Source organism: Cyprinus carpio, chromosome A9 (assembly GCF_018340385.1).
Source record: "Cyprinus carpio isolate SPL01 chromosome A9, ASM1834038v1, whole genome shotgun sequence".
Classification (NCBI taxonomy): Eukaryota; Metazoa; Chordata; class Actinopteri; order Cypriniformes; family Cyprinidae; genus Cyprinus; species Cyprinus carpio.
Window position 1 is genome coordinate 6,871,001 of NC_056580.1, and position 13,741 is coordinate 6,884,741.

Genomic DNA, 13,741 nt, shown 5'->3' on the forward strand with positions numbered 1-13,741 from the left:
CAAAATAGACAATGTACAAAAAAGCAAAAAAAAAAAAAAAAAAAAAAAAAACAATATATATAATATAGACAATTATGTATGTACAGGTATGATATGAAAGCAAAGGATCACGGGAGCCCAAAGTGTCCATCAGTTGTACCCTTCGAAATCCTTCATTCCGAATGGCCCTTTGAAGTGGCCAGTTTTGAGCACTTCAGTTTGGAACCCTTCAGTATGGCGGCCATAATTGTTTTCACTCCGAAGTGCCCTTCGGAGGGCGATATATCCCGTTTGGAACACACCGTCTGTCGCACCGGCAGAAAAAAATGGTTGCAGTCTGGAGCCCTGATTAGTCTTTTGTTCAATTTTATACGCAGCCCAATATTGTAGTCATCTTGGACCTTTACGGACAGCTAGTGGCACGTTTAAAATACACCGTTATAGAAAATAATACACATATTTATACAAAATAAAATTAAAACCATGGCAATAAGTAAAAATAACCAAAAAAAAAAAAAAAAAAAAAAAAAAAAAATTGGCTTTACCAACACAGCCCTTTAAATGAAATGTCACAAAACAACATTATTGTAAATCTACTTGTTATTTTTGTGGCGAATCCATAAGAAATTAAATATGGGCCTGTTACCTTACCACGATACATAGCCTGTATGTGTTTTTTGTTGTTGTTGTGCCAAGGGTGTACAAATAAAAATATAAAAAATACATACATGTATTTATTAATAAATAAAATTAAAATAAATAAAGAAAATAAAGAAAGTCCTTGCTATTTCACAGTATCTTAAATGTACTAAACAAAAGCACAGTTTTTACAGCATTTTGTTTGTACTTTCCTTAATAGTGCTTATAATTATCCAATTCATTAAGTACCACAGAAAAAATAGGTTTTATATATATATTACAACATTGAATATCATTAATATATATATATAATCAAGATATAATATATACATATTATATATATATTATATAAATATATATATATATATATATATTTCATGTTCATATTGTAAAAGAAAATTGCCCAATTTGTCATTTATAAATCTAGAAACCTCCCACCATAACAGTCAGTTCCTCACACAAAGACTTTTTTGCTAAACATATCATGAAACATCTAAACATGCTAAACATCCACTGAAGATGAAAAATGTAAGTTTGGAATGACAGAAATATAATTTTGAGTGAGCGACTGTATGAATGATATCGATGGCACATCAGAGTGGACAGATTAGAAATTAATTCTGGATCAGTACACCTCCTCTAAACATCAACACTGTAACAGGAATAGTGAAAGTATCTAATTTCACAGATGAGATATCTTACTTTATATTAGCCTGCTGTCTGGAAACATAGTTAGCACATTAGCATTAAACGCCTGCCAGCCTCGGGCAGATCCATGAGCAGAGTAGACAGATAAATGTTTCAGAGGACTCTCCGTGGGACTTCTCCAAAGGCACAGAGACAGAATCTCTCTACTATGAAATGGAGATTTTAATATACTTTAAAGACACCCTCAATAGCAAATAAAATAGTAGTTTTACCTCGTTACTGCAGGGTAGAATAGGTCTGTGTGCTTGGGGCAAGATGGATCACCAGTGGGCTTATTACCATTATTAGCACATTTAGTGCTAGTCCCTGTAGCCAGCCTTGCTGAATGTAGGAAAACATCTCCCTAATAACCTTAACGAGAATAATGCCCCAGGATGCGCCATGTCCTCCGTAGAGAGAGGGTATAATGTGCTGGGGGCCACACACCCGTTACCCCTCCCAAAGTCACCCGCAGCTCCTCATGTCTCGCTGGCTCTGGTTTCTTAGCTGTGGGGCAGTAATCTCCTGTCTGCTCCACTTTACCATAGCATGAGAATTACACCCACAAGGTACCGAGCCACAAATTGTTCAGGTGGATGGAGCGTAAAATTGATAAGAATATTAAATTTGCCACAGACAATGCTATGGCATAATCTGCAGTAAAGTCTACTGATCGATACTCCAGAAGAATAAGGCTTATAGTGCTTTGTTATCCTATAAATTTGTTGAAATAATTTAAGGGAGAAATTATTAAGAGTGAAACTACACGATAAAAAAAAAAATTAAATAACCTAGCGAGTCATTATGCAGTTAGTTGACATATTAATCTTTTGTTTATTTTTTAAACTCATAATTTAGGAATTTCTTACTTAGGCTATTTCCTGTACATATGAAAGTAAAAGGAGGCCACAATATCGTTCAAACTTTCCAGCTTTTAAATCACATTTTGTCGTGACTACTTCATTTAAAATGTGAGTACAAAAACTCTATTACTCTGAGTTCATAAAAACCGCATGTTTAATAATAGAGAAGAAATAGTTTTAGATGAATCATAGCTAGTTGCACTGCAGGACACTGCTGGAAATGTCAGTCCCCCACCCATAAGAAGAGCCTTTTGTGGAGTAAGACACTGCCCCCTACAGGACGCGAGGAGAACTGCACCAGGACCCCTCGCCCGTGACGTCACGCGCGGCATGACTCGATGGGCTCATGTGCTGGTGCTCCTGTCCTGACAAACGAGGAAATCGGGACCTTTGCGTGGATCGATAGTCAGCTCGGCTCGGGCAGTTAGGCAGAGGAACTAGTTTTATACTGAATTAAAGTCTAAGTTGAGGCAGCATGGCATCTCTGTTTAAAAAGAAGACGGTCGACGGTAAGCCACTTTGTTTATTGTTTTATTATAGTAAGTTTTTCCTGGTCAGATCCCCGTTATAATATAATCTACACCTGTCTGCCTGCTGCATCTCTTGAAACTTTATCAGCTGTTCAGCTGTTTTTACATACCGAAGTCACAGTCATAAACTCGGAATATTAGCTGTGTTCATATAGATGCTTTTGTTATTATTGACTGTGAATAAACTGTACTTTCATTATAATAACAGGTGTTTCATATGAATTTATGACACAGTTGTACTCATGTCTGTCTGTCCCTGATCCACGCGTTATGTCGTCTAACATTAATTACATAAAATTTGTATTTTATTTATATATTTAGTTTTTTTTATTATTATTATTATTTTACATAAATGGTTTTATCCACTGTACCAAAAGTGAAAACGACATTTTTTACATTGCAAGCAGTTTTTTTCCCTTTTTTTTACATTATAAATGTCTATTATATCGAGAGCTCAGCATGCAAAGCAAACATCCCCTCAATAGACAGCATTGTGTAGATCAAGTAGAGATCTGAATAATTAGGATAGTTGTATGGTTAGATTAACAGGTTACCTGCCTTAAGACTTAACTGTCTATTGTATATTTCAAAAACTTCCACTTGAACCTGTCTCTAATGATCAACAATATAAACACTTTTTAAATTCATAACTTATTCATACCAGTCATACATTTTTGTGTAAGGCAAAATGTTTTTATTATTATTATTATTATTTATTTTTTATTTTTGCATTGTCACTATTCAAATTTTTAAAATTTTGTTTTATTTATTTATTTTTTGCTTTTATCAGCTATAAAAATGACTACTGCACATACGGGCTCATATCTTATCAGTAAAGCAGAAGAGTTGGAGGTATTTGAATCAGTCGTGGTCTTTACTCACATGCTGTTGTCATGCTCAAGCTGAATTCCCATCATTCCCGAGCCTTTGTCCTCTCGACCTCCGTGCCAAGGTGAGCCAAGCGTCATCGTGCCACAGTATCCTCTCAGATGGCAGAGTTGGTTGAGCTCAGCGAGTTTTGTGGACGATAACCCTCCCTCAATAATACGTTTTCAATACGTCATCTTTTGCGTAGACTTGTACGTGTACACAAACTCTCTCATCAGGGTTCAGGGATGGGCAAGTAACAAAATTATGATAACTATGTAAAAAAAAAAAAAAAAAAAAACACAAACTCTTTGTGACTTTTCTTGTGCTTTTCCTATTTTTGTACAATATTAATGACATATTTGTTTCACTTCATTATCAACATATATGTAGAATTCTCTCCCAATTCTATATTTTCATATCTTTAATCCATATTTCATACTTTTCAGAACTTTAAATTAATATTTAAACAACTTAACTTTTTGTTTTTTCTTTTAACCTATATTCTTACGTTTAACTTATTTTTCTTATTTTCTTTTATATTTTGCTTTCTTTTTTGACTAATTTGCATATCCCCCTTTTTACCATTTTATTTATAATATTTATTCATTTGATTATACTAATGAATGAACAATTAATTCATTCATTTACTTGTTGATTACTATGTTTTTCCCTCTAAAATTAAATTTCTTTTTTTTTTAAATATAGTTAAAGCTGTGAATAAGTTTACAAGACTCCACTCCTTACAGTGTTTTTTCTTTTGTGTTCTTTAACCCATTGTCTCCTAATACACTCTCTGTTGCTTCTAATATTGACTGTTTAACCTCATGGGATGATATGATTTGATTGGCATTCACAAGGGCACATGTTGGGCTGATTGCTGTGTTGGAGAGTCACATGATCCTTCAGAAATCAGTCTAATATTTGATGGTCAAGAAACATTGTTTATTATTATCAATGTTAAAACAGTTCTGCTGCTTAATATTTTTGCAGAAACCATAATACTTAAAGAAGTTTTGTCTTTAAAAATAGAAAGTAAAAAAATAAAAACAGCATTTATTTGAAATAGAATTTTTTTCATGTAACAATGTAAAAGTTTTTTTTTGTCAGTTTTGATCAATTGAATGCATCCCTACTGAATAATAGTGTTATTTTTTTTTATTTAAAAAAACATATAATATATAAAATTGTGTAAATAAGTTCTAGCAGAACTTTTGCATTGTTACTGTAGAAACGTATAGTAAGTCAACCAAACGCCTTTAAATTTTTATTTTTTTTAAGAGAGAGCCTAAAGGAGGAGGGGAAAAATGAAAGAGAAAAAACTCTCAGTTTCAGATCAGTGAACTGTATGAGGATTTTCCAGACGGTTTTATTGCATGTTTTTCTCTGCCCCATCCTGTCACAGATATCATTAAAGAGCAGTCCAAAGAGCTGAGAGGCACCCAGAGACAGATCACCAGAGACAGAGCTGCCCTGGAGAGACAGGAGAAGCAAATGGTAAGAGGAACAAAGCAGTTTCATATCAGTTGACTTCAACTCCCAACATCCTCCCTTCCAGCTCCATGTGTCTCTGCTTATGCCAGAAAGTCCCTCTTTGATTTCTTTTTATTGCACCAAAGAATAGAATAAGCTAATTAATTTAGTTTTGATCGTTCTGTTAATTGCACTGAGAAACAGGTAGGTCACGTGGGCTTCATATCTCTTTAAGTTAAAAACTGTTCATGGCTCAATACTTCTGAGGATGACTTGAGCGCTCATGTCGGCCCACCGCAATATTAAACTCAGAAGAATCCAACACTCCCGCTCACTCCCTCCAGTTACGTTAATTGTTTCTATGTAAACATAAAAATGTGCATAATTGCTTCCCAAGAGGGGGGCCCTTTTTTCCTTCATCTTTATTGTAATTAGACATGGTTGTGCTTTGTTGTTTCATTTTTTTAAATGACCTATATTGAAAGATAGCTGCAGGGCGGTCATGTGCCGCTGCTTTAACACGCTTACAGTGGGTTCGGAAATCTAAAAACACATTAGAAATATGTAATGCAAAGTCTCAGTTAAATTTAAAGACACTTTTTGGATGGTGAGGAAATTATAAAAACGTTTCCGTTTTGGGTGAACTGTTTCTTCACCCCTCAAAAAACCTGCTTCAGCTGGTGTCATATCTATCATCTGCTGGATAATTATTAGTCATCTGAAGTGGGTCATGCTTTTCATTATCTGGTTTCTGAAAGGGTTCTGTTAAGCACATCAGTCTGTCACTTTTATTCTAGTTTTCCGATCCATAGTGCTGTCCAGTGACTGACGTGACAATAAAACATCTCTTATACGCCTGACGTTACAGCTTCGTCTCACTCAGCTCTCTATACATGAATATTTATAATGATGGCACATCATTTTTATCATGGTGTAACAGTAAAAAATGCCCTATTCAAGTCATATTTTGTTAGTGACAGGTAAACATGGGCAATATTCTCAGAAGCAGCGTCGTTGTTTGTTAAAGTAGGACATTGGTATGTGTGTGTGTGTGTGTGTGTGTGCGTGCGTGTGTGTGTGCTTGTGTGTGTGTGTGTGTGTGCGTGCGTGCGTGCGTGTGTGTGTGCTTGCGTTTTGTTTAGCAGGCATCATGTGAGGTGAGTGCAGCACCTGCTCTAATGTGTGTGTCATTAGAGTTTATTCTATCTAATGTGCCTGTTTAGCTGATCAGCAGGAGTTTACCTGAGAGACTAACATTAAGAGCACACAAGAGAAGACAGGATCTGCTGAGGTAACGTTAAATGTTTAGAAGAATATGCCTAGATAATTATTAATAATGACTGTCTTAAAGGTGAATTGTGTAATTTCTGCACAACTAGTAGAACCAAACAACTGCAAAGGTATATTATATTTTATTTCATTTTTATTATATATTATCTATTTGAATATTTTTCAAAATGTAATTTATTCCTGTGATCAAAGCTGAATTTTTAGCATCATTACTCCAGTATTCAGTGTCATGATCCTTCAGAAATCATTCTGATATGATAATTTGGTGCTCAAGAAACATTATCAGTTTATCAATATTGAAAACACTTGTGCTTGTTTTTGTGGAAACTTTGATTCATTTTTTTCAGGATTATTTGATGAATAAAAAATGAATATCATTTATTTGAAAGAGAAATCTTTTATAAAAAATCTTTAGTCTTGACTGTCCCTTTTGATTCATTTAATGCATCCTTGATGAATGAAGTCTACACTTCCCAAAACAGTTCACCTGCCATCGGTTGAAACTGAAATGTACATGCTGGACCTCTTAAAAAGAGCAGTGTTTTGGAAGTGTCTACTCTCTTTGCAGTGTCAGCCCACTGATGGCTTAATTATAGTCAATTTAGCCAGATCTCGCTTGAAAATGCAGCAGCCGAGTCTGACAAAACAACACAAAAACAAGCACAAATGCTTCCACATACCCATTTTACTGGCGACTTTATGAAACACCAGTAAGTGGAAATGGCCATACTGCTTATATTCTCTATACATTACAGGAATAGTTTTCCCAAAAATGAAAATGAATTTTTTTTTACTCCTCCCAGTGTTGTTTCAGTCCTGAATGCTGTTATTTTACACATGAAATGCAAAAGGAGACATTTTGAAGAGTTGCTGCCTTGTTCCATACAAAAACTATGAGTGACCAAATGTCAACCTCCGAAAAGAACAAAACATAACAGTATAACAGTCATAACAGTAGGCCATATGACTTCTGCACTATATTCAGTGTTCTGAAGCCACACAGCAGCTCAAAAGAATAAGATGTTATTCATTGAGTGTTCAAAAAACACTCTCATTCTCTTATAATATGCATTTATTTTTACCTTACTTGCTCAACGACTCGCAAATGATTTGTTTAATGATTCATTTTTCCAAACCCCTCCTTTGCGTGACGCTGATCTGAGGTGATTGGCCCTATTGGTCTCATTTTCATGTCTGTAATGACTGATAAAGCAGTGTTTGTGAGCGCAGTGCTGCTTTGTGTGCAGCGTTACTGAGGAAACAGTTATTTTTATGCTCCTAAAGCGGCACCTAGTGGCAAAGAATGAATTTGCATTTTCATTCAGACCAAAGCTGAAAGTCCAACAAGTGGCTGGGCAATATGCTAATGTTGACGTCAACATGAAACGACTTGGGATTAATTTTAAAACCGACTCATTTCAATGATTCAGAGTCGATTATTTCTTTTGGGAGACAATAACTTTATACACGGTGCACTTTCAGATTTAAAACTTTGCAGGGTGTTTTTGTTCACTTTGCATGAATGGTAATTTTCAAAAATCCGTCTCATGGGAGATCTCTACAGACTCAAACACACACTCAGTTTCCCACATTACATCTGAAAAAAAACACCTAATTGCTTGAAGTTCCTCAGGGCACAAAGCTGTTTTCAGATGATTACTAATGTAAAGAAACACAGACCTCTGGGTCTAAACAAGTAAACATGGCACACGTTGGTCATGAACATGTCTGGGTGACGTGTTGTTCTGTCCTAGAAGTCAAAACTCAATTTTGTTCTAGCCACTATAACACCCACTGTTCACTGGATGTGTGTATTCTTTACAGGAAATGGAAATAAAAAAAATGGCCAAGACTGGAAACCGAGAAGCTTGCAAGATACTAGCCAAACAGCTCGTACAGCTCAGAAAACAGAAGAACCGAACCTACGCCGTGAGCTCTAAAGTCACATCCATGTCCACGCAGACCAAGGTCATGAACTCTCAGATGAAGATGGCTGGTGCCATGTCTACCACAGCGAAGGTAAGACGCTCAAACCTCCGAATGGATCTGCACGACAACCAAGTTAGTTATTCCAGTGCTGTCCATGGAGGGCTTTAGTGGGACCCCCTAATCACGGGTCTCTGCAACAGTCCCAGTGCTCCCCCACCCCCTGATGACAGCTCTGTATTATTCACATGTAGCCTGATGTGTTCCCGGGAAGTGCTGGAAAAACAGAATCCCTCATGTAGCGATGAACTTCAAAAGAATCCTTAAACAGGGTTTAATTGTCATGTCGTTGAGGGGCTCTTTACTTCAGTGCTATTATTGTGACCCAGTTTATATAGTTTCCTCTCCACATTTAGAAAGATCTCAGATAAGGGCATTCTTTATGTGCTGATTCACAATGTCCTCATTACTGTTCATATTTTCTATGATGCTTGAACAGAATTTAAAATATGAGACATATTGTTCCTGTATGGCACTTAGAGCAGCTCAGTAAAAAGTGTGGTGTGAGGACATTATAAATGCAATGTTTATGGCGGTTTTCTTTGTTTTAAACAAGCTTTCTAAAGGTCTTGTTTTAAGATATTACCAGAAAAAGTTTTGGAATTTTTTATATGTATATAATATGAAGTTTAGATATTACCAGAAAAAGTTTTGGAATTTTTTATATGTATATAATATGAAGTTTAGTTTAGTTTAGTTTAGGAATAATAAGATAATTTAAGCAACCCCCTCAATGGAATTCAAACCTGAGTTGTTAAACACATTATAGCATTTTGTATTTTTATTTTTTTAAGTGTTTTTGTCTCAACTGGTTCAAAATGTTTATATTTTCTGTTTTAGTTTGCATTTTTGTAATTTGGTTGTGTGTTTTTGTTACTATATATATATATATATATATATATATATAAATATATATATTATAAAAATTTATTTTATTTTTAATTTTAGTCTTTTTTATTCCAAAAAAATAAACAATAATAAAATATTTTTTTTGCTGAAAATATTTGTTTTGGATCTTTATATTTTATTTTATTTCAGTTAAAATTTATTATATTTCAAGTAATGAAAGATTTTTTTATGGTTTTAGTTTAAGTTAACTATAATAACCCTGCTGGATACTTTTTTAAAAATGTAGTTAAGATAATTTATTGATCATTAATATATTGAAATATGTACCAATCAATTTTATGCCAATTACAAACTCTATATGTAATTGGCATAAAATGAAGTCTATGCAACACAGCTTTTACAATCTCAACTACCTGCTTTTGTCTTAAGCCTAACTGTTACACTTTAAATGTTGTGTGAAATGGGTAGGTTTATTCATTTTACCTCTGGAGACACTTATTTTGTTGAATAAGGAGACATGCAGATACTCAGTGTGCACTTCTAATGCACACACTTCACGAAGCACATCTTATCTTAACCTATCACTACAGGCATGTAGTGGCATCACATAAAATGCAATTTCAGCCAATTCAGTCTCTGATCGTTCCTGTACTCCTATAAAAGATTCAGTGTGTCTGTATCCAATCCATATTGTATGAGAAAGGAAGCTATTAATATTTCCTCACCTGATTGTTAATGCATCGTGGGATTTGTAGTCAATCATAAGGAGGTAGCTGGTGTAATAGATCTGAGATGGGTGATAATGAGGCTGTGTGTAAATAATTCTCTCTAATCAGATAGGACTCTTCCTGTGTGTCAGCCCCGCCACAGTCTAGAAACCCAGAGGGACAGTAAAACACACTTCTCTCCATGCGACCTATTTTTATGTTCTGTGTCATCTACTTACTGTACTCCCCCTTCGCACCAAATGCTGTGAATCTGAAATTTATGTTGAGCTGCACTCAAAATATATTCATCCGTGGTGGATTTTTTATTACCGTTTTGTGCACCGTAAGGATGCTGTGTTTATTCTCTGGGAGTGTGATGGATGGCTTGAACTCTTTCTGTCTTTCAGACTATGCAGACTGTCAATAAAAGATTGGACCCCAAGAAGACGATAGAGACGATGCATGACTTCCAGAAAGAGAACTTAAAAATAGAAATGACGGAGGACATGAGTAAGTTCTTCAAAGCGTCTGACACACATTAGAGGCTGGATTTGTGGTTCTCAACTGACGGATCTGTTCTGGTCAGTTTTCAGAGGGGAAAAAATGATGCTAAACAATACACACTGAATATACATTATATATTGAGTTGCACTGTATTTTTTAAATTCATCTAACCATATAATTATGCGTAGTCAGGATAGCATAATAAATAGGCGTATCAGCACTTCCCATACTTTACTTCATATCATAAGTTATTCAGCCAGTCAGTTTGGCACATTTTATCTATCGCTTGGCTGAAGCAGCCAAATTAGGTAGATGCCAACCTGGACAGATTGTGTGACATGTTTTCATTCTCAAAAACCATGTTTAAACTGCATAAATTAAAAGATAATATGAATCAGACTATATTAAAACTGGCTCACGTGCAACAAGGGCATAGTTTGTGCGCACAATGAGTTCTGTGCAGTGAATTATTGGCTATAAACTGCATGAAACCATCCAAATTTGTTACTGTGCAATTAATAATTTTGGCACTGTGTTGGGTTACCTCTAGTTTTCAGCAGCTAGACCTTACGGCAGAAGTCCTAGTCACTGTATCCAAAAACTACCTATTTAGACTGTTCTGCATGACAATACTGAATTAGGAGATTTAATGAATGAATGAATTTAAAATCAAATTGTTAGTAAGTGCTTCAAACAGCTAAATATCTTTTGAAGCAGATTGAAGCCAGCTTTTCATCCTTAGCAGCTCTCGTTCAACTTATTAGGTTATATTAGATATTAACTTATTGAGGTTATTCTATCAGATTTCATCAACTTCTACAACTTTTTGTCCTTAGTCAACAATACGCTGGATGAGATTTTTGATGAATCGGGCGATGAGGAAGAATGCCAGGACATCATGAACCAGGTGCTGGATGAGATCGGCATAGAGATCTCAGGAAAGGTAAGCCGCTTTCTTTCTGTCTGCGGCTGTGCTATTCTAGCGACGGCCCCAGCGGCGCTTTCAGCAGATGGCTGGACTCTGGCTGTGCCTGTGATTACTGTAGGCCTTTCTTTAGATTCATGAGATGCAGAATCATCGGATCTGATTGCAGCAGATGTGTATTCCCTCGGGCCAAAATGTAATTCTCATATTACCATATTCCACAGATTCTTTGTCCTGTTTTTTTCCAAATAAAGTGCTTGGGTTCTGTTTTTGCAGAACATTTGGGATAAACAATGATCATATTTGATTGGTGCCACATCTATCGCCCAAAACAACAATTAAACAGAGGCTTATGCTGGTGGAGTTGCAGCAGGTGATCTGTGAAATCTGAAGTTTTACAACTCTAATAAAAGACTTCACTTGTTATTGTTTCCACAGATGGTAAGAGCCCCCTCAGCAGGAAAGATCCTCCCTGGTGCCTCCCCAGCAAAGTCTAAAGCGGCCACTATCTCAGACGCCGAGATTGAGAGACAGCTGAAGGCTCTGGGAATGGACTAAATCTCTTCGCTCTCCACACATGTGCACCCGTTGCCACCAAAGGACTGAGTTCATAGAGGGAATAGGGATTGTCCAAGTAATAAATGAAGGAAAAATGTCAATAAACATACTCTTACTGGAGTATCGCAGGGAGTTGCTGGAGGAGAGTCAGTGGTCAGATACAGCAGATGATGGTTTTGATGTTCTGATAAACTGTTGTCTAAATCTGCTGCACATATTGTAGGGTATAAGAGTGAAGGATGTCATTTTTGCACAACTAGTGGCTCTAAATGAAATTGCAATCTGTTTGTTTGAGCAGCATGATTGGGTGGGATATAACATCAGCTCAACCAATAGTGTGAGCTTGGGGCGGGGCTATCTGTTTGGGTGACCAGTGGCAAAAGGTGGGGGTGGCGGGTGATTGAAAAGTCTAAGGCTGCATCCAAAATCACATACTTCCCTACTATATAGTGTGTGAAAAGAGTAGTGTGTCCGAATTAACAGTAGTCATAAAACAGTAGGTGAAAAGTCACCGGGTGACCTGCTACTTTCGGGCGAGATTGTGAAGTGCACATCTGATGAACACTTTACTATCCCGTGAGGCCACAGGACAGGATTTGTGAATAGTAGAGAAGTGACACATCTGACTTGTAGGTCACATGAAAGTGATAACATGTCGAATGTAGTACATCCAGATTACATTCATACTATTTAGAACATGCTTTTCGCAAACTGATTACTGTATTTAAAAGAGGTACCTACTGTATGTACCTGAGTATGTGATTTGATGCTGCTAGTGTGCAGAAATTACACCCTTTACTTTTAACTTTAAAGGGTGCTATTACTGTGACAATGAATTGTCCTTTAAATCCTTTAAACTGGGAATCCCATGTATTATAGGGCTAATCATCTCAAACATCATGTTAGTCAAAAGATGCTCATTATGTGTATTTTTAAAGTCTTTTTAGGTTATGCATTACTTAAGGAAGTAAGTTACGGAAAACAGTTTTCCTTTGCAGTGAGGTTTGGTATAAACTCTTGCATAGTACATACAAAAAATGATCTTGCATGAGAATCTTTGTTGATATGATAATGTGATGAAGTCTTTACTTATCAACCTTGAAACAATGCAACCATTGAGACCCTTTAACTGCTTGGTAATACTAAACTAAACAAACTGTAGTTTCACAATGGTCACAATGGTACAACTTGAATAATGTGCAACATATGTACCATCATACCATGTCAATGCTGTGAAAATAATAACAGAAATAATCAGTCCTGTGAGTTTTTATACTCTGTTTATATTAATTAATACTTTAAACTTCATAAATAAACAAACACTCATAACTTAACTAAAATTCACACATACAATTCTGAACATTAAAGTTATTTTAGTATTGTGGTCATTAAAGGTGAACAATACAGTACATTGTGAATGAAAACAGTGTTACTGACGTATTTCCTGCTCGTATGTTGTTCTGCAACAACTTAATTTGTGTTTTGTCCGCTGTGTTGCCGTCTCAGCTGGGATTGTGGAAACTGTTAACCATGTCAGGCTCTGATATAAAATGTAGTTAATTAAATGCTGAAATACACAGTTTTACAGATTTTTGCCCCAATTTCCAGTAGTTGCTGAAAGTCTGCAGATTTCAGGCAGTTGGAGTTGACCAACTTTCAAAGAAAATCACGTAGTGTATGGGAACAGACCATGAATCCATTCAATTTGAAGATATCAGACATAGTGTTTTAAAATCTGTTCGGATTAGAACTACAGTATCAGTTTTTCTTTTCAACACTTTTTCCATTCTAACTAACACAATGTATATACAAATGTACAGTTTATGGTTTGATTTGATTTTTTTAATTAATAAAGTACCTTCATATTTGTGAATAACTGGTGTT

General features: G+C 35.7%; 1 protein-coding gene across 1 annotated transcript; it reads left to right on the forward strand.

The window, feature by feature from the left end:
• Positions 1-2,131: 2,131 nt before the first annotated feature.
• On the forward strand, positions 2,132-13,104 carry LOC109074944 (charged multivesicular body protein 2b-like). The gene is made up of 6 exons (XM_042763310.1): positions 2,132-2,677; positions 4,971-5,062; positions 8,153-8,347; positions 10,278-10,380; positions 11,211-11,317; positions 11,738-13,104. Exons 1-6 carry the CDS (start codon positions 2,644-2,646, stop codon positions 11,855-11,857), a joined length of 651 nt encoding a protein of 216 aa, XP_042619244.1. The 5' UTR covers positions 2,132-2,643; the 3' UTR covers positions 11,858-13,104.
• Positions 13,105-13,741: the final 637 nt, after the last annotated feature.

Coding starts and splice junctions, on each gene's coding strand:
- LOC109074944 (XM_042763310.1), top strand. CDS start 2,644: ATGGCATCTCTGTTTAAAAAGAAGACGGTCGACG. Junction 2,678..4,970: donor TAAAAAGAAGACGGTCGACG/GTAAGCCACTTT, acceptor ATCCTGTCACAG/ATATCATTAAAGAGCAGTCC. Junction 5,063..8,152: donor AGAGACAGGAGAAGCAAATG/GTAAGAGGAACA, acceptor TATTCTTTACAG/GAAATGGAAATAAAAAAAAT.